The following is a 21,765-nucleotide window of genomic DNA, read 5'->3' on the forward strand; positions in this document are numbered from 1 at the left end:
GTGCAACAGTCTTCTAAACCTATAAACCAATCAGAAACTACAGTATTAAAGGTTCAGTAAGCGGAATGGTCAGTTTAGCTAACTTCCTGTCAGTTACTGCAGTTAGCAGTCCCCTCGCTCGTCCCCACATTAATGCACTGCGGTCTTCAAGCAGCGAGTTATCTAGCATCATCTCAGATCCGTAAGTGTGATAAAACATGATGAAAACCATCGAAACAGACATTGGGAAGGATTTTTACCTGCTCCGCCATTGTATGCGCATAAACATTCACCCATCTGTCGCTCTGCGCGTGCACCGTCAGTGAGACGGGTGGGATCCCCGGAAAGTTTTTTTGCCGATTATATGCAGAGCGGGTGACTGAGAGATCGGCTTTATGAAATGCGCACACTATATAAGTGATCACTGTATGAATAAAGAGCGATTTAACACTTATATTAACATAAATAATTCGCTTACTTCACCTTTAACAACACACATGTAATAACTGACCTGCAAGTTTGCATCAGAGCCTGACAACTCAGGAAGAATCCAACATCCTTTTTATCCTTCAGATAGTCCAACATTCTCTGCACACAGACAAGAACACTTTCAATGACAACAGAAATCTTCGCATGCTCAAGCTCATATATTGGTCATATGCACAAGAATTACTGGAGGAGTCATTGGCTAAAACATCTTAAAGAATAAACAAAAAAGTGATGAAGAGAATGTGAGATATAAATAGTTCAAGGAAAATGTAGGAATAAATAATGATACCGTATATCTAAAATAGAATAGATTATAAAACAGAATATTGTAAAAAAAAAAATGACTTACAATGTGTAAGACTATAAAACATAGATAATTTTCTTTCAGCTGTTTATTCTAGCATTCTGATTCTGAAAATAGTCATCTGAAATGTATGGAGTAAAACCTCTCAAAGAGTCTGTTTACCTGCTGTACGTCAGCGTTGCCTCCATTGAGGATGGAGATGCCCAGTTTAAGAGTTGAAGAAACCATGACTCCAGGTTCGCCTGAAACAAGCAGAAACATCAGTGGTGTGCAACACATTTTAAACCAACAATGAAATCAAAGGGCAGATTAATAACAACTTTTTGATTTCAGAAAGTATTGAAATTATATATTTTTTTTTTCGAACTGAACTGGCTCATAATGTTACACATTTATTGAACACCTGGGAAAATCTGTTTGGGGGAACGATACTAGTTTCAAAAACAAACTACTTCACATATTAGTTGCAGAAGGGCCTAGATGGGCTGTTTTTCAATAATGGGCAATAAGGCTTGTATCACTTACATCTCAGCTACACAACCTAGATAAGTGTAGACTACAGTGAACACATTTAAATCAACATATTGTCCTCACAAGTGATAAAAAAAAAAAATGTCTTCCGTGTGTGTGTGTGTGTGGGGGGGGGGGGGTATTCATATGTGTGTGTGTGTGTGTGTGTGTGTGTGTGTGTGTGTGTGTGTGTGTGTGTGTGTGTGTGTGTGTGTGTGGGTGTGGGTGAGTGGGTATTCATATGTGTGAGTGTGTGTATTCATATGTGTGTGTGTGTGTGTGTGTGTGGGGGGGGGGTATTCATATGTGTGTGTGTGTGTGTGTGTGGTCGTGGGGGTAAGAGCAGCTACCTTTGCAGGCGCTGATCATCTGCAGCACCATCTCAGCCGCTCCTCGGTTGTGCAGACGGGACTGCTGGTACAGAAGCCTCTGTTTCTCCATCTCCTTATCCTGAGGGAGCAGAGCAGGAGGGGACAACGCTGTAACCCTGCCAACCGCCACTGCACTGCCCCCCGCACTCACTCACTCACTTGCACACTCGCTATCACACACACACTAACTTACTCAGTCACTCAGTCACACACTCAGTCACTCACTCACTTGCACACTCACTCACTCACTCACTCACTCAGTCACTTGCACACTTACTCAGTCAATCAGTCACTCGCGTCACTCACTTGTACACTCGCTCGCTCACTCACTCACTTGCACACTCACTTACTCAGTCAGTCAGTCAGTCAGTCAGTCACTCACTTGCATACTCACTCATTCACTTGCACACTCAGTCAGTCAGTCAGTCAGTCAGTCAGTCAGTCAGTCAGTCAGTCACTCACTTGCATACTCACTCATTCACTTGCACACTCACTCACACACAACTGTATTTTACCAAATGTTTAACAATTCATTTTAGAAATGAACAATATAAAAATAAAGAAAGAAAGCCTGTCTTAATGATGGAAATATCCTGATTCATTTATGACTGGCTCGGGGGCTGGCTACAGCCCAGGCCAAATCTAAAAGGACTAAAACTCATTAATTTTCACAATGATAGAAATACAATGGCACACACACACACACACACACACACACACACACACACACACACTCTCTCTCTTATGTGTATTAGAGAAGGAGACAGTTATTCCGGGTCTTGACATCCTCCAGAGGCAGCAAACATCTCCTCCCAGAGCAAAACACACATTTCACACATTCGTACGAGGAAGCACAGTAGTTATCTGAGTAATACACAGCATGCAAAACCCCATAGTATAACGAGTTATGCTACATACCGCTACTACTAAGTTATGCTACATACCGCTACTACTAAGTTATGCTACATACCGCTGCTACTAAGTTGTGCTACATACCGCTACTACTAAGTTATGCTACATACCGCTACTACTAAGTTATGCTACATACGGCTACTACTGCTACATAAAAAAAGCTTCATGTGGTTCCTGTCACTAACAGTAAGCCTGTCAACTTCAGCCAAAATTAAAAAGCAAATGCATTTACAAAATGTCACTATAAGTATCATTACATTATTAGTTGTGGACTTCTGTAAGATAACAATTTTGATATATTTGAACAAAATTGATATTTTATCATAAATTTAATTTGCTGTGAATTTTTCCGATTATCCATCTCTCCATTAAATTAATTAGATACTTTGATTATTTATTATGGAAACCTTTTTAGGACTTCAAAATACTCTGTACTTCTTGACTGTCCTTCTACTTAATTAATAATTAACTTTATACTAAATAATATCACTCAACTAATACAAACCGTCCTGTTGACACAAGGGGTTAGACTTGACCCACCCACTGCACACCATGCACATAGCCCCACCCAAAGCACCCCACACTGGATCTACCCTTCCCTCCGCCCCCCTCCCTCGTAAGCCTGACTGTTTTTGAAAAACTATGTATGTAGGAACTTTTCTCTGGTTACAGAGGCTCCGTTCATCAGTTGAGCAAATTATGTCTTTCATGAGAGAGTGTGTGTGTGAGTGTGTGTGTGTGTGTGTGTGTGTGTGTGTGTGTGTGTGTGTGTGTGTGTGTGTGTGTGTGAGTGTGTGTGTGTGTTTGTGTGTGTGTGTGTGTGAGTGTGTGTGTGTTTGTGTGTATGTGTGTGTGTGTGTGTGTGTGTGTGTGTGTGTGTGTGTGTGTGTGTGTGTGTCTGTGTGTCTGTGTGTGTGTGTGTGTGTGTGTGTGTGTGTGTTTGTTTGTGTGTGTCTGGATATGTTGTGTATCTGTAAGTGTTTCAGTGTCTGCTTGCATGAGGGTGTGTTTGGGTTTGGGCCAGTATATGTATGTACGGCTGACTGTGCAGGCTTTTACTGTAGTCCTTGTTTGAGCACAGAGAGGGGGACTATCTTTATTCAAGAGCGTGGTCTTTTGCTTTGAGAGCATGATTTTACTGATTTCACTTTTCAGATTTTGTAATTATGTCCTTCAATCTCTGTCCTTGCACTCAAATAGATCATCATCATCTTCAAACTTCTCTTTCCTAGACCACATTGACCAGCTCTGACTGGGGGATCCCGAGGCGCTCCCAGGCCAGTGTGGAGGTATAATCTCTCCACCTTTTCCTGGGTCTTCCCCGAGGCCTCCTTCCAGCTGGACGCTCCTGGAACACCTCCCTGGGGAGGCTCCCCGGGGGCATTCTTACCAGATGCCCGAACCACCTCAACTGGCTCCTTTCGATGCAAAGGAGTAGCGGCTCTGCACAGAGTTCCTCACGAATGACTGAGCTTCTCACCCTATCTCTAAGGGAGACGCCTGCACTCAAATAGATATAATATTGATAATGCAATCAGATTTACTCTGCTTGTGCTCAGATATATTGCTTCTATTAGATCTGTAGCTCGCCCTCAAATACACTATATTGTTGCTTGAACATATTTCGTAGCTCTAGTTTCAGCTTTTCTCTTTTCTTTTCCCTTTATTTCTTCTTATTGAAGGGCTGAAGCTGGAACCAGGAAATCTGTTTCGAGCAACAATACAGTATCTCACAAAAGTGAGTACACCCCTCACATTTCTTCACATTTTTCTTTATATCTTTCCATGGGACAACACTGAAGAAATTACACTTTGATACAATGTAAAGTAGTCAGTGTACAGCTTGTATAACAGTGTACATTTACTGTCCCCTCAAAATAACTCGACACACAGCCATTAATGTCTAAACTGCTGGCAACAAAAGTGAGTACACCCCTTAGAAAAAATTTACAAATTGGGCCCAAAGTGTAAATATTTTGTGTGGCCACCATTATTTTCCAGCACTGCCTTAACCCTCTTGGGCATGTAGTTCACTAGAGCTTCACAGGTTGCAACTGGAACCCTCTTCCACCCATTTATGACAGCATCACAGAGCTGGTGGATATTAGAGACCTTGCGCTCCTCCACCTTCTGTTTGAGGATGCCCCAAAGATGCTCAATAGGGTTTAGGTCTGGAGACATGCTTGGCCAGGCCATAACCTTTACCCTCAGCTTTTTTAGCAAGCCACTGGTCGTCTTGGAGGTGTGTTTGGGGTCGTTATCATGTTGCAGTACCACCCTGCGGCCCAGTTTACGAAGGTTGAGTGCACGTGGTCAGCGTCGTACACAGAGGTTGGCTTTGGAAAATAGACGTATGAGTGCTGCCAGCATTGCTGAAGGGCTTGAAGGGGTGGGGGGGTCAACATGTCAGTGCTCAGACCATACGCCACACTCTGCATCATACTGGTCTGCATGCCTGTCATCCCAGAAGGAAGCCTATTCTAAAGATGATGCACAAGAAACCCCACAAAAAGTTTGCTGAAGACAAACAGACTACGGACATGGATTACTGCAACCATGTCCTGTGGTCTGATGAGACCAAAATACATTTATTTGGTTCAGATGGTGTTAAGAGTGTGGGGCGGCAACCAGGTGAGGAGTACAAAGACAAGTGTGTCTTGCCTAGAGTCAAGCATGGTGGTTGGAGTGTCATGGTCTGGGGCTGCATGAGTGCTGCCAGCACTGGGGATCTACAGTTCATTGAATTCTAACATGTACTGTGACATACTGAAGCAGAGCATGATCCCCTCCCTTCATAAACTGGGCCGCATGGCAGTACTGCAACATGATAACGACCCCAAACACCCCTCCGAACGACCACTGGCTTGCTAAAGAAGCTGAGGGTAAAGGTTATGGACTGGCCAAGCATGTCTCCAGTCTTAAACCCTATTGAGCATCTTTGGGGCATTCTCAAACGGGAGATGGAGGAGCGCAAGGACTCTAATATCCACCAGCTCCTTGATGTCGTCATGAATGGGTAGAAGAGGGTTCCAGTTGCAACCTGTGAAGCTCTGGTGAACTACATGCCCAAGAGGGTTAAGGTAGTGCTAGAAAATAATGATGGCAAAACAAAATATTGACACTTTGGGCCCAATTTGGAAAATTTTTCTTAGGGGTGTACTCACTTTTGTTGCCAACAGTTTAGACATTAATGGCTGTGTGTCGAGTTATTTTGAGGGGACAGTAAATTTACACTGTTATACAAGCTGTACACTGACTACTTGACATTGTATCAAAGTGTCATTTATTCAGTGTTGTCGCATGGAAAGATATAATGAAATATTTGAAGAAATGTTAGGGGTGTACTCACTTTTGTGAGATACTGTATATCTGCGAGCATAGAGGCTACAGTCTGAGCACAAGCAGAGTATGTCTCCGAGCAGGCAGGAACTATTTGAGTTTGAGGGAAAGAATGACAAAATCTGATTGCGAAAAATAAATCAATAAATCACGCTCTCAAACCAGAAGACCACGCTCTCGAACAAAGATAGTAATAAAAAAAAACTCCGTAGACTTGTTAACGTCGTCCAATTCAAAGTAAAGACAATCAAAATCAGTTAAGTGTCAGTTTGTTAGATTTCAAACTAGAGTTATCGGGTAGAACACAGCCCAATTAGCAGGTGAGTACAGGAGGACGTAAGAGTCAGGAAAAGGGTTGGTGCATGTTTTGGGAGCGACTGACCACAGACAAGCACAAGAGAGTTGGTTCCCACTGATTGGAGGGTCTCCAACACTCCATGGCTTGTAACTGGTATCAGACGTTCCCAAATATTATAGCTGCTCAATTATGTCTTGGATGGCAGCATCACAATACTGAGCACATAGAAGGTGCCAAAAGGGGAATAGCAATGATGTTCAGTTGATGGTATTACACCTAAATAAGAATCAATATTGAGCTAAGGAATGGGCTTCTAACAGTTCAATAAAGGTGGAGTCGGCGATTCTGGAGAATGCTTGTTGTCTAAATTAATATTTGTAAAAATCAGGGAATATCTCCTCTCAAGATCCACTACAAGTCCGTACTGTGTGTGTGTGTGTGTGTGTGTGTGTGTGTGTGTGTGTGTGTGTGTGTGTGTGTGTGTGTGTGTGTGTGTGTGTGTGTGTGCACTGAAAAACAATCCAGTGCTCATACACAGCCCATGCCCTGTACAGAGACAAGGCTGCATATTAACACCAGATTTTTTTTTAAGCGCAAACACAGTACGGACTGGTAGAGGATAGTGAGGAGATTATCATTGATTTTAACAACAAGCGTTCTCTAGAATCGATGACTCCACCTTTAACGGAGTTGCAGTGCCAAAAGGGTGGAATGCTACCGTCCAGGACAAAAAAGCCATGGATCTCTAAAGCTACAACATCACCGTGTTCAAACCTGGCTTTAGACTCAAAACAAATCATTGAGATATTATATAAAATTATATGGCAAGTGTCTATTTATTTAACTTCTTTATATTGAACTGCTGCTGTAGTGATTCAATACTTAAAAATTCCAGGCTTGGAAACTGTGATTCTGAAAATAAAAAAAGCTTACTTAAGACTCAAGGTTTCATTTTGTTGTCTTTATAGCTGCACCATCTCTCTGCACTCGAGTCATGCAGTTTCATATTTTATTAGGAGATAATGAAAAAAACTAATTGAGAGAGTCGAGACAAGTTGAGTTTAGTCCGCGACATTGATGCGGGCTGGTTGGCAGAGTCCAGCAAAGGCATGCACAGGTCAGTCCACCATAGCAGGAAAAATAGACACGTGGTGTGAGTGAACGAGAGAGACAGGGAAGAGAGAGAAAAGTGGAATAGTGTGTAAGGTGGGGGGGTTGTGCCGGGTGTGATGTGTGATGGTGTGGTCACTCAGTTTGTAGGGGAGCTCCTCGTTGGCTCGCCCTGTGTCCCTCCCCCTGGTCCCCCCATACCAATTCTGTCTGATGCACCTCAAAGGATGGCTCGTCACCCTCCTGCTCTCCCCCTTCGTCCTCCTCACCAATGTGGCAGCTCTGGGGGGGGGAGAAGTGAAGCTTTTTTAGAGGTCACTCAAAGTCGCTTTACATCACAGAGAAACATACATGAAAAAAAGGAAAAACAGGAAAACAAAATACGCTGCTTTCTTCCAGATTACAACACAGTTTATCACAGTTTTGTGAAGAGGCAAAAACAATATATTCACATTTTACATGAGATATACATGTATACTGTACTCAAAGTGACTATAAGGAACTTTCAGTTTTTCTTTATTCTAGCGCCCCCCCTTAGGACAAAAGCGGTACTGTTTGGCGGTGTGTGCATTTGTATTGGAAGTAAGTAAAAAAAATAGACCGCAGGATGCATTGCGATGGTGAAAAACTAAGTAATCTTTGATTTAGTACAGTTCAAGAAGCACAGGATTTTCCGATCCGCTGTGCGATTTCATTGTCTTTTTAAGGCTTACCTCTAAAGGATTTCTATCATGCAAAATACAAAACTTGAATCTCAAGGCATTGTGCTATAAAGATGCTGCTGGGTGGAGTGTCTTACCTTTGCCATAATATCAGCATAAGACATATAGAGATGGTCAATGTCAAGTTTACTGAAATGAGACAACGCAAAAAACAGGAATCAATGAATCTCACAGAGCAACCGGTCACAGAGTTGAGTTCAAGGGTTGCGCCTATAGTGGAACTAATAAAGTTTGTTTGTATTGAAGCTGGATTCTCTTACGTCTTTTCTGTGAGCGCCGTGCGGCTGAAATGTAGAATCAGCTGATGAAGGGGGTCAGGCTTCGTCTCAGTCTCCTCCTCCTCTTCCTCGTCTCCTTCCTCCAGGGCTTTCTAATGTCATTATTGTAGATAACATTGGTTATCATGACAAAAGGCTGTAGTAAAAACACTGTAGACAAAATGCCATTGATTGCCCATACTACGTCTGGGGATAAATGGGAGGATGACTTACCGATAAGTCGTCAATCATGTTGTCCTCAAATTGGTAACCTTCCGTCTCTAACCAGTTGCGCTTGTAGGCGTCCAGGAACATGTTGGTTGCCCTGTGCCTGTGAGAGGAAAAAGGTCATCGCTAGGGCTGTGCTGAAATAGTGATACGGCAATGTATTGTGATATTTATTTTTGTGATATATGTATCATACCGTCAGCTGCAATAATTAAAATTAGGTTTAGAAAAAAGCGCATTCTTTTTTTTCTTTTTTTTAACAATGCGTTTATTGAGTTTTCCATTTTTTTGACAAATGAAGAAGAAGAAGAAGAAGAAAAAATAAATAATAAATAAAATGCATTCTAAATGGTTTGTGTTCTACAACCTTCACTCCTGTAGTTGTCACAATACGGCCAATTGCCTCGGTTGCCAGGTTTTGAATTTGAATTAAAGTTTTGCATTCAATTGTTTTGACTCAATTTGTCCAGTAAATTATCAATATAATGTGAGGTAATGTATTAAGATCACCAGATGGTACACAGCAGCTTGTATTTCAGCTCTCTTTTTTATATTTTCAATGAAGAAGTGAAGTTATTACTAAATATATTTGGAATACCGCAATAGTATATATCATATCATGACCCATGTATCGTTGTGCGTATCGTATCTTAAAGTCCTTGCCAATACGCAGTCCAAATTCAATCTCATGGCTCGAGTAAACAATTCTTATTTTGTTTTAATACATAATTTTACATGTATTATGAAAGGAGTATTTACCTGGGCACGTTGTATAGGGGCGTCATCCTGAAACAGGCCACCACCGCCCTGCGACGCTGCTTAGACAACAGCTTGTGCCACACCATTTTCTTTGACTTGAAGGGATGCTCAGTCTAAATCAAGAATTTAAGAAAAACAAACATCTGCTGAACAAATTCTTTAATATATGCTTTTCTAACAATAAAGGAATGCATATATGTACCAAAGGACAAAAAGCTTGATAAAACTTCAGAAATATGGTCCACAGTTTTGTTCGGACCCACACCCACACAATATATAATTTTACACATGTATTTCTCTAAAAACAAATAGAATACCTCCTGCACTTTCACTGTCAATGGCAACAAAATAATGCTTACACCTCGTTATGTGTGTTTTTTTCTTGTGTCTGTACTCACCACCTCGATGTGGTACAGAACAGAAGACACCTCTTGAACCCTTTTCACCACCTTGTCGGGCTCCTCGGCATCCTCAGCCTTCCCAGACATCTCCTTATAAAGAGACATCTGCCAGCGCATAGACGGGTCCTCCACCTGGAATCAAAGGGTCGGATATGTATAATGCATGTAAAAATACATTTATAAGGGAATTTCAAAATGAATAATTTTTTTTGTAAATGGACAATTAAAAAGACTGCAGCTCACCTTGCCTTGCAGATGCAGGTTGTTGTGCAGGAACTCCCTCACCTCTTCATCTGTGTCTTTCTACAATGGAAGAGACCAGGACATCGATCATTTCTCAGTTTACCCAATACGATTTAAAGAACAGTATACAACACAATACATGGATTTCAGCCCCTTTACAGATTCCAAATGAAAAAAGGAAAATAACAGAAGCAACTTTGGAGATTATTTGTTTTGTTGATATTTTGATTGAAAATTACAAAGTCAAAGAACTGATGTAAGTGGAGCGGCTAAGTGCTAAAATCTTTACATTTGGGATAAAAGCGTGAAAATTGGCATGAGCAGTCTCCATGGGTCACTTGACAAGAAAATTGCCCGAGACAAATTATTATTATTTCTATTTATTTTTTAAAAACCCAATGGATTTCTATGATACATTTTCAAATTCACAATTTCAAATGTCCCGGACAATTCTCTTGTCATTGACCCATGGAGACTCCTCATGCCAATTTTCACGCTTGTATCATCAAATGAAAGATTCTGACAAAGATAAGCCCTTAGCCGCTCCACTATGTTGAAATGGAAAGAGCAAAGTCTTCAATTTAACCACATTTAACAAAGTAGGCTACTAAGAAAATTGAGAGACAATATATATATATATATATATATATATATATATATATATATATATGAAAAAACCCTATACATTTCTGTGAGAAATTTTCAAATTCACAATTTCGAATGTCTCGGACAATTTTCTTGTCAAGTGACCCATGGAGATTTAACCCATTTAACCACATTTAACAAAGTCGGCTACCAGTGAGTATCTGATCTTGGCCAGGTTGATGAGCTCCTGGTCAGCAGGTGAGCACATGTTGAGGCCGATGGGAAGCAGCTTCTTCAGAGCTGCCACGATGAGCGAGGTCTGCACCGAGTAGCGATCCCCGCGACGCTTCTTCTTGGTACGCTCCTGCTCCGAGCCTCCAGCCTTAGGACAGACAGAACACTTCAGACCCATACATCACTTTTCATTTGCACGCCCCTACCAACCAAAAAAATTTCCTTTTCAAAAAATTACATCAGAATTTCTTGGGGACTATTTAATAAAAAATTATGAAGACTACTTAAACTATACTGTAACAGGAATGGATGGATACAATGAGATGGCAAGAACCAACTACTAACCGACTAAGGGGTTTTCACACTATCACAACATGCTGTCGAGAAGAAAAAAATCAATATCCGAGTAAAAGTAGTTTTTCATCAGCTGCTTGCTATCAGACCACAACTAGAATGATCTTGAAAAAAAATCTATTTTCTAGTGGAGTTTCAGGTGCATCATGGCTGCGTCAGCTACAGTGGATACACACAATGCAGCCTCACTGTTAGTAGAGCAGTGGCCACACAATGCAAAACCCTGTCCAGTAGACTGCACACAAGAACAGCAAAGTCTACAGGGGGTCAGCTCCGTTTCGCGATTGGAGCTCTTCTCACACACTCCTGTCCTCAAGCTGCCAATGCTCATTACTGACTGTTGTCTGGCCTTATAGCGCCCCCTCTGCCCGCAGTGTGTATGGCGTGTGTGTGTGTACGCCATGCTAAACTGTTATTGGTTCTAGGCTGGTCAGTGTCAAAATATTGATAAAAGAAAACATTTATGCTATTGATGTTTAAGCTAACTTAATTCCTTTTAACATAGCGGCATTTTCAAATTCTTCACTTTATGATGATGAAGCTGCCGGTGTAAAGATGACATTACGTTTGATTTTGTATAACAATTATCTTAAAGGCCTACTTCACCTGTTTAAATATGAAGGTGTATTGAATTCTGAGATCCTATGTAGTATAAATGTGCGAAAAAAATTGAAATCGGTTCATCCTAGCCTGAGAAAAGGCAGAAAGAGTATTTTTTTTAACCCTATATTTCTCTTTCTCGTGACATCACAGAAAGAGAAATATAGGGTTAAAAAAAAACTTACTTTGTAAATATTACTGTGATGTCTTTTACTGTGACATCACAGTAATATTTACAAAGTACGTTTTTACAAAAAGGCAGCTAAATGCGATATGAAGTTGTGTGTAAAAGAGTGTGTTTGACATGCAGTGTGTTTGACATCTTTAAAAAATCTGGCAGAGATATAAATTAATAAATCTTTTCATGTCATGTACCAAACTATGGAGAGTATTATCAATATGAGTGGATATGTATTAGGATCAATAAACAATATCAGTATTCATATAAGTGTCAATAAATGACTAAGAATAGCCATCCCTACATGTTTTTAAAAAGGCTTTTTGGGGCAGAGAGAGGCGTTGTGATGATCAGGTAACAGAAGCTCATAACAGTAATGCCCATGTGACAGCCAAGGAGAGGAGGTTCTTCATATTTTATCGCACAGCAATCACTAATAAAAACCAAACAGCGATGAGATATTCCATGATCTAACAATTAAATGGCAAAAATGAATTAGACATGGAGGAGGGACGAGTCCAGTTAGTAAATATGATGACAGTGATAGTGTAGCTAGCTTCAGTTTCCTCAGACAGACCCAGCTAGCCTCATAGCATAATTGCCTAAATCACATTTACTCTACTCTACTTTTACTCTACATCTACTCTATTCTACATCTACTCTACTTTACATCTACTTTTCATTAGCCTCATAGCATAATTGCCCAAGTCATATTTTAAGGGTTATAGAGTAGGGTAAAGTAGATGTAGAGTAGAGCAGATGTAGATGTAGAATAGAGTAGATGTAGAGTAAATGTGATGTAGGCAATTATGCTATGAGGCTAACGATATGCTGAGGATGTACCAAGCGAATATCATGGTGACAGCAAGAGACTGTATGGCTATTTATGGTGTAACAAGTATCGAATACACAGCCGGTGATACTATTGTAAAGAGAAGAGTCCAACCGGGCGCAGGAATCTTGACCACTAAAAGCTGAAAGAAAAATCCAAGCGTCAATTACTAAAATCACAGATTGGTACAGTAGCATGGGGCTCCACAACTGTATCCAACAAGAGGGGCAATTTAATAAAGGCAAACTTTTGAAAAGAAAACATAGGGTGATGGCGCTCGGTGGCAGATGTGCACACAATCCGAATTACATACTGTACACAACCGCTGGACCGCGCGCCATGAAACCTCACTGTCAGGCCACTACCATCTACAGCAAAGAGCTTTGAAACAAGCCGCTCCAGACCCCTACTCACACAAACACACACATTATGCTAACCCAAAAATGTCCTACTCACAGAAAACATTTTAATATTTTATTATTAGCAATCTTAATCCCGATAAAGGGCTTTTACTGTGAGTTTTTTCTCAGCCGAGCTAAGGGCAGGGTGTCATACTGTATGGAATGTAAAGCCCACTGAGGCAAATGTCTATTTGTGGTATTGGGCTATACAAATACAACTGATTTGATTTGATTTGATTTGACCTTCCTAGATCTACGTTATATGATATGATTTGACCCAGAGATATGCGTCTTTATAACATTGGTATTAATGTCAGCAAGCATCTTTATAATTATTGGGATTATGATTTGTTTAAGAATTGATCTAAAAGTCAATCTTTGATTTTATTTGTTAAATATTGTTAAGAAGTATATGTTTATTTACCATTTGCTTGAAAAGGTAGGCTATTGTTTTTTTTATCTGTGTATTTATTTAGAAGCACAGCAATCATCACCGCAATGTACATTCAACTTACTTTAAGGTTTGAAAAATAAACTGGACAAGTTTTCTCAACACACAAGTTAGACCCTCAAATCCATAACATAATGTGTATTGTAGTTAATAACTAAGTACTATAATATATTGCTGTTCTCTACTCCATTGTATACTGCATTTTTATTCTTTTAATGATCCGTTTTTCCCTCATCAGTATTTGATCTTGTTTCTATCTTGTTTAGTTTTTTTGTTGTTTTTAAAAAGCCTCCTGTGGACAGGTGTTGAAAACTAGCATTTAGGCTAATACCCTGAAAACAATGCATCTGGTTCTTCCAATGATATTGTCATGTCCATGTCAAATAAAATCTACAATACAATACTAACAGTCACTATGTGTTTGACTCTGTCTGTGTGTGTGTGCATGAGGTTGATTAATAGAAGTGTGGTAATCCTTGGGAAAGTTTTGATGCTGTTCACGGTGCCATGCGGTCAGCACAGCGCTCGTGCACACACACAGTCTAACCTCTCCATCTCCGGCCTAGTGGCCCAGCATCCAACCACCACAGGACACAGGATAGAAGGAGAAAACACAGTTAGCGAAACACTCCTGCTACTGCCTCAATACACTGCCACTTACATTGTAATGGCAAAGATGTAATAAAATAAAATAAAATAAAATAAAATAAAATAAAATAAAATAAAATAAAATAAAATAAAATAAAATAAAATAAAATAAAATAAAATAAAATAAAATAAAATAAAATAAAATAAAATAAAATAAAATAAAATAAAATAAAATAAAATAAAATAAAATAAAATAAAATAAAATAAAATAAAATAAAATAAAATAAAATAAAATAAAATAAAATAAAATAAAATAAAATAAAATAAAATAAAAATCATTGGACTTACTTTTTTCTATTATCATTTTTAAACAGAATAATCATTTACCTGGCGTTCTTATCCCTATAACTTAAATGGAAATAATAAGAGCTGAGAACAGATCAAAGGGAGTTTCCTTTTTAAATCCTTCTCAGCTTGGAATGGATGGTGTTAAGTGAAATATGAATTTTTCAGAGTTTAGTTTCTTAATGAGTGACAGTTCAATATATGGATAGAAGCAAATTAAAACATCAAATGAATGAACAGGCTGTGTTTTATTATTCTGCCATTTTGTCTGTGTGTCCAGTCCACTCTCACCTTGCTCATCTTGCTCTTGCTGTCGGCGGTCAGGAAAGACATATTGTTGATCTCGTTCATCACCACAAAGTTCTGCTCCTCACGCTTAAAGTTCTGTTAAAGTCAAAGGCAAAATAATTTCTATAGCACATTTAAAAACAACATCAGTTGACCAAAGTGCTGTTCAAAATTAAATTCAAAACAACGTATAAGATACATAAAGAAAAAAAAGGGAGGAGTGTCAAAGTCTCAACTTGTGTTAAAGGCCAATGCAAAAAAAAAGTGAGTCTTTAGCAATGTTTTAAACTGGTCAACTTTACAGGGATCCAGGTTCCATTCATTTACACACAGTCATACTGGTTTGGTTATACTGTTATGACTCACGTGGGATTTGGACCAGAAGATGAACACCTCTCCAACCATCCTGAACAGCTCTTCTGCATCTGGGTCGGGACACGTCAACCACCGCGCCCTAAAGACAAAGACAGCAACGGATTGACTCAAGTACTTTACTAGCCAAGCCTGTGTTTTATTATTACTGACCAAACTGGGTACATTTTTTTCCAGACATTCTTTTACTATCAGTTTTGCAAACAACAAAGTCAACAGCATTTGCAACCTCCGAAGTGTGGTAACTTGAGAGGGGATATGCGAAAAGACAAATTTCAATATAACCAACCATTGACTTATAAAGTAACTTACTGTATGTGTACATCTAGCTACCTGTTATTGTCCACGTAGCGGATCAGCAGTGGGTAGAGAGCGTAGAGGTCCCGACACAGCACAGCGAACTCATCCCGGATGGTTCCGTTCTCACTGTCCACCTCCGTCTTGCCCTCCATGCGCAGATGTTCCTCCTCGGCCACCACCTTCCCACAGCGTTTCTTCAGCTTCTCCATGGTGGGGATGAAGTGGGACTTCAGCATCTCTGGTTTGGCCCTGCTGACAATGGGCTGGGCGAACACTGGTACACACAGGGTACACAGGGATCAAATCAAAGGCAAAGTCAACTGTATTGTCAATTTTTTGCAACATGTGCCTGACAAATATAGGATAGATTTGCCTTGTTTTCTGTTTGTTTTGTTTTTATGATTTTTTTTAATTTTTTTTTAAGACATGTTGTGATGGTGCAAGTGTTTGTTTGTTTGTGTGTTGTGAAAAAAGCAAAACTGCAATAAATATATTGGGAAAAAAAAACATGTGCCAGAGGAATCGAAAATTACGTTTCAACCGTTGTCAGCAGTAGCTATAGTATAAAGAATGATCATTGTTTTCGCCAAATATGAGACGTACATAATCTACACAGCTTGCAAGAAAAGTTATACATCCCTATGAAAGCATATGTAGGTAGTTTGCAAATTAAAGATCGCAACATTAATTTTTCAGCCATCAATGAAAGAAAGGATCATAAGTAGTCTTATTTGAAAAAAAACACACTATGTTGGCCAGAGGATCCCTCACATGAAAACCTTGTGGCTACCGTTTAGTTTAGTTTAGTTTAGTTTTATTTCACATACAAACCATATAAAAACACATAGTAATAAAACATTTAAGTACACGTGTGGGTGCAGCAGAAATATGCATACACTTGTATTAAAAAAACACATCCAAAAACATGTGAAAATTATAATACAATACAATAAAAAAAATGTAAATACAAAAAAAAATATTGATTTTGCAACAGCTTGTGCCCACTGACCTGCCAATCTCTTCATCCAGGAGGCCTCGTCTATGCCCAGGTTGTTCACCACTATCTTCATGATGCTTCCCAGCAGCTGGTTGAGATGTTCGGAGGTGACGGAGGTGCAGATCTGACCCTCTAGATCGGGGAAGTTCTCCAGCCCCCTCTCCCACCAGCGGGGCAGGTAGTTACACAGCATGGGCAGAGTGATCTCGATGACGTGGGGCATCTCCGTGTAGCGAGCCCCGGACTCGGCCAGGTCGTGGATCTCTTTCATCAGGATGTCCAGCTCTGGGATGTCCGTGCACAGCTCCTCCACCTGGCTAGGAAGACCCAGGACTGGGGAGGGAGAGAGAGAGTAGATTGTTAATCTACAGCTCCGGAAAAAATTAAGAGACCAGTCTGGATTTTTCTTAAATCTTCATCTCTAAATTACTAAATGGAAATGCTCTTGTTCGAAATATTGTCGATAGTTTATGGAGCAAAACCAAAATGTTCATATTACTCAAAAATATGCTTTTAAAAGTCAAACAAGAGAAACCGAACATTTGGAGTGGTCTCTTCATTTTTTCCAGAGCTGAATTTTACTGATGGAGTAAGCAATTCTGGAATGCTTGTAGTCAAAATCACTTTTTGTCAAAATCAGGTAAAATCTCGTCACGATCCGCTGCCTATCCGTACTGAGTTTGCGCTTGAAAAAGTTGGTGTTAATACACAGCCTAAACTGGTGTGTAAACAAAGGGTAGCAACATGCCTGTTTAAAGAGCCTAGGCTGTGTATTAACACTGGATATTTTTTCAGTGTGCACACAGTACAGACAGATAGTGGATTGTGAAGACATAATCATTGACTTTGACAAAAAGGGATTTTGACAACAAGTGTCCTCCAGAATCACTGACTCCACCTTTGAATCAAAAATAAATATGCTCATGTTGTACTTGGGAGTAAAAGCAAAACATTGAAACCTACTGGATCGTTCTCTGGGCGTCTTGGTGGTGTAGACAGTAAAGGCATTGTACTCGTTCAGTTCTGGCTCCAGGAAGGCCACGGGCATAGCAGCTGCTAAGTGGGCCAGACACTCGCCCAGAGCTGGTCGCTGTCTGCACAGGAGAAATGAAATGTTTACCTGGTTAAATAAAGGATATTGATTGAATTGATTGAAATGCCTTAAGAACACAAAATAGAAATGTACACATAATTCATCTTTGAAGGAGCCATGTTTTTTCTCTGCTAGAAGGTTCTTTATGGATTTTTTTCCTGTTAAAAATGGGGTTTTAAGGATAGATGGTTTTGTATGTTGTACAAAACTTTTGATTTTGCCATACATACGTACATTAAAATTACTTTTTGACTTTATTTTCTATTTCCAATTCAATGTGAATAGAAAAAAGTGAAGGAATATTGTAATGACATTTGGCAAGGCAAGGCTAGGCAAGTTTATTTATATAGCACAATTCAGACACAAGGCCACTCAAAGTGCTTTACAGGGGCAAGATTAAAATACATACCGGTACATGTTCATATACTTTCATACAGTCTCTCTACTCACTTCTCAGCATGTGGAGTCTTCACCGTTCCCAAGGAGTAGATACTGCACATCAGGCGATAGCAGGAGATCTGCAAGTCGTCCACTGAGGATATAAAGACGGTAGGCATAGCATTAGCATTAGCATTCAGCAATTAATTAATTACTTTATTTCAGGACAATGGACATTAAAGAACATGTATAGCAGTACACGTAAATATGCTAGATTGTAGCCCGGGTGCTAATTTCCATCTGTAGTCCATTAGGCAGGTTGATGTTACAATACAAATGACAAATATACAATGGAAACATTTGCTATATAAAAACACTGAGAAACAGAAAGAAAGAAAATAAAAACAGGACAATTCAGTAGTAGGATTAGCAGGTTAAACTAATACAACATTTATTAGTATGTTCTACTGTGCAAATAAGGTAAACAGCACATTCATGATTCCTTTGTGTCACTAAGTCAAGATTGAACAACAATGGAGAACTTGACTCACGCATGACGTCATCTCCAAACTGGTGCTGTGCGATGTGGTCGAATAGCGACGTGAGGACGGGCAGCAGAGCAGTGGTGGTGTAGTTGATGTTCTGGGCTACACCCTTCACCTACACACACACACACACACACACACACACACACACACACACACACACACACACACACACACACACACACACACACAGTATATAGAAATTGAGATATTAGCTCACTAACTACTTATTTTTTTTCATATTTTTGTCTTGCCTTCAATATAATGACAATAAAATAATTGAAATTAAATTAAAGATACATTAGCAAGACTGAAGAATATTGCAATATAACATATATAATAAATAATAATATGCAGTGTGTTATTGCTAAAACTGACCTGGTTCCTACTGGACATTTTGCCCAGTTTCAGATTCTCCACCATCTTCTCAATGTCATCGGCAGCGCTCTCAAAGAACTGACGCAGACCGGCCTTAACAATCTCAGGACCAGACTTCATGACAGTCCTTAGAAAAAAGAAGGACACAAAATAATAATTACACACATCATGTCATAGATACATGGTATGTATGGTTCTTTCTGCCCTGGGCGATATGCTAGGGAGATGTGAATATACAGCCGCGGAAAAAATTAAGAGACCCGTCTGGATTTTTCTTCAATCTTCATCTCTACATTACTTCATGGAAATGCTCCTAATGAAAATATTCTTACTGTGAATTTGGTAGACATGTTGTCAGTAGTTTGTAAAATAAAACCAAAATGTTCATTTTACTCAAACTTATGCCTATAAATAGTAAAACAAGAGACACTGAACATTTGGAGTGGTCTCTTAATTTTTTCCATGGCTGTATGAATATATTTGTGATTTCTTACCTGGCATCCAGCGATCGTGAGAGGATGTGTAGACAGTTTATCACTGCACTTGCATCAGTGCCTGGAAAGAGCACAGTGAAGATGTGTTGTCAGAGCTGCCCTACTACTGTATTTTATCAGATCTAGAGCTATCTAAGTGCTCTTTATTTATTCATAATAGAGAAGTTATTGTGAAAGGTTTTGTATTTTTTTTTAAATGCAGAAAATGGAGCACAAATTTGCTGTAGAGAATGTTACAAAAACATAGATCAAACTCAAAATATCATTAAAACCACTAATTTTGACTCATATATTAAATAACTGAGTATTAATGGAAAGGGTTAACCCTATACTGCTATATTGTGCTACTTGTTCTGTGAAAAACTGATGTCCTAATAATGAGATACCACCATTTTGCCGTTGGACTGGAGTACATTTTAAGTGGTGGATCAGTTACAGTGGAGCACTTTGACCATCATGTATCATGTTTTACTGTCGGGCCAAGCTAAAGGGCACAGGCTCAGTGTGAAGTGTGAAGTGTCTGTGGGTGTCTAGTGGTCACTGGTTACAAAAGAGGGACTGACTATTATAGATATATGGTGGAGGAGAATGAGAATAAGCAGTCTGACTGTGAAAGGTGGAGTCAGCGATTCTGGAGAAAGCTTGTTGTTCAAAATCACTTTTTTGTCAGGAAGATGTTCCCCAATTTTGAACAAAAATTGATTTTGACAACAAGCCTTTCCCCAGAATGGCTGACTCCACCTTTAATGGTGAGATAAGAAGGAAGAGGAATCGGAAAAATAGAAAAAAACAGACAAGGAAACAATGGCATAGGGAGGGATGGTGGAGGGGCATGATGTCAACCATGCAGATTCCTTACCAAAGAGGGAAACTCTGTGCCTCACCAAAGCAGCCAACTTACAGAAGATACTGAGGTGGGAGGGAGAGAGAGAGGAAAGCATGGGAGAGGGAGGTAGGAGGGTAAAGGTGGTTTAAAAAGACACAGGAAAAGCAAAAAGGAGGTCAGGGATTTAAAGGTTTTTTTTGCACAATCGGAGAGCGATAGGAGACGTGGGAAAGGGAAAGGACAGATTGTCACACTGTCCTGAAGAAAGTTAAATGATAGAAAGTTCAAGTAATTTATTACAGAGAATGAACAAGTCTTTTGAATATACTTTTTCTAAGATTTTATTGCACATACCTTGCAATCATCTCCTTCTCCTTATTGGAGGAATGGCCGCCACTACCCAGGACTTTAGCCGGAGTGGACAGGAAGTAGAGGCAGTGGTTCTTGAAGTACTGATTCACCAAGGGTAAGAGGATCTATAAAAAAGATTAAATATGCATTATATAAAAAGATAGAGTATAATGCCAATAAATAGCCCTCATCTCATTGTGCTCATTAAAGGAATAGTTCAAAAAATATATGTTTAGCTTATTGCGGGTTCAACCATTCACCATTCCTTGATTAATGTATTTCTTTGAAGAACTCATCGAACAGCTCACCTTGGCAAAGAACTTGATCTCTTGTTCATGTGGGGACTTCTCCACTCTACCACTGCTCACCACAGCCTCTGTTAAGAACAAAAATTAAAACATATGTCAGCTCTCGGTCAAAAGGTGTGCAAGACAATACACTCTCATACAACTGCACTGACGTACATATTTCCACTGACATATGCTATGTTTATCATTATATGTTTTTGTTGTTGTCTGTTTGTGGTTCTTTAGTGTGTATTTAAACTTGTTTTCATTGAGATACTGTGATAACTGTGTGCACTACTGTGTATAATGACAATTCAAACTTTCTATTCTATTCTATTCTATTCTAAGAAAACTGCTACATCCTTTTGTTTGTCCGTCAAAGCACAGTACCAAGATGAGCGATGAACTCCTGAGCGATGTCCATCCACTTGAGGAGCTTCTGGAGGAAGCCGTAAGCAAAGCGCTTCTCAATGGAGGAAATGTCCTGCTCCATGTCCTTCATGCCCCTAAGGATGGAGAGAAGAGGGAGTGAAAATCAAGGAGGGAGAGAGAGAGAGAGAGAGAGGGAGAGAGATGAACAGATTTATCTAAAGGTAAATCACTAGAGGCAAACAAATATTGTTTTTTTTTAAGTACTGATACATTTTGAGATGTTTGGCTATTTTGCTTCCATTACATGTCTTTTTCCATACTACTATGAATAAAAGTTCCAAGATTTACACTTACAACCTTTTATTTCTATCCTTATCTGGTATATTTCTCCTATACGTCCTCCATCTTTAACAGCCATTATCTCAACATTAGTTTTTTTTCAATTCAATCTCAACTTCTAAGGCACTTACATCGACTAAACTCTCCATACTTATTCTGAGCACTATTCAGAAATAAAATCTAATACAAGAAGTAACTGTATCAAAGTTGGTAAAGAACTGGAAAAGTTTCCTGATGATCTACGTATATATGTTC

At 39.4% G+C, this 21,765-nt stretch overlaps 1 protein-coding gene across 1 annotated transcript in view; it reads right to left on the reverse strand.

The window, feature by feature from the left end:
- ryr1b (ryanodine receptor 1b (skeletal)) overlaps nt 1–21,765 on the reverse strand; it is a 100,675-nt gene that overhangs the window by 19,740 nt on the left and 59,170 nt on the right. The window contains exons 61-85 of the mRNA XM_080053416.1: nt 21,190–21,305; nt 20,821–20,888; nt 20,516–20,637; nt 20,195–20,244; nt 19,336–19,396; nt 18,842–18,968; nt 18,470–18,578; nt 17,991–18,072; nt 17,411–17,541; nt 16,460–16,780; nt 15,484–15,724; nt 15,145–15,232; nt 14,782–14,874; nt 14,105–14,119; nt 10,719–10,889; nt 9,923–9,982; nt 9,677–9,811; nt 9,279–9,391; nt 8,526–8,622; nt 8,295–8,404; nt 8,112–8,163; nt 7,514–7,594; nt 1,633–1,732; nt 935–1,014; nt 491–567 (exon numbers count right to left, since the gene is read on the reverse strand). Coding sequence (XP_079909542.1) covers nt 491–567; nt 935–1,014; nt 1,633–1,732; nt 7,514–7,594; nt 8,112–8,163; nt 8,295–8,404; nt 8,526–8,622; nt 9,279–9,391; nt 9,677–9,811; nt 9,923–9,982; nt 10,719–10,889; nt 14,105–14,119; nt 14,782–14,874; nt 15,145–15,232; nt 15,484–15,724; nt 16,460–16,780; nt 17,411–17,541; nt 17,991–18,072; nt 18,470–18,578; nt 18,842–18,968; nt 19,336–19,396; nt 20,195–20,244; nt 20,516–20,637; nt 20,821–20,888; nt 21,190–21,305 — 2,700 coding nt within the window. The remainder of the gene's footprint in view (nt 1–490; nt 568–934; nt 1,015–1,632; nt 1,733–7,513; nt 7,595–8,111; nt 8,164–8,294; nt 8,405–8,525; nt 8,623–9,278; nt 9,392–9,676; nt 9,812–9,922; nt 9,983–10,718; nt 10,890–14,104; nt 14,120–14,781; nt 14,875–15,144; nt 15,233–15,483; nt 15,725–16,459; nt 16,781–17,410; nt 17,542–17,990; nt 18,073–18,469; nt 18,579–18,841; nt 18,969–19,335; nt 19,397–20,194; nt 20,245–20,515; nt 20,638–20,820; nt 20,889–21,189; nt 21,306–21,765) is intronic.

Source organism: Ammodytes marinus (assembly GCF_949987685.1).
Source record: "Ammodytes marinus genome assembly, chromosome: 3".
NCBI lineage: Eukaryota > Metazoa > Chordata > Actinopteri > Uranoscopiformes > Ammodytidae > Ammodytes > Ammodytes marinus.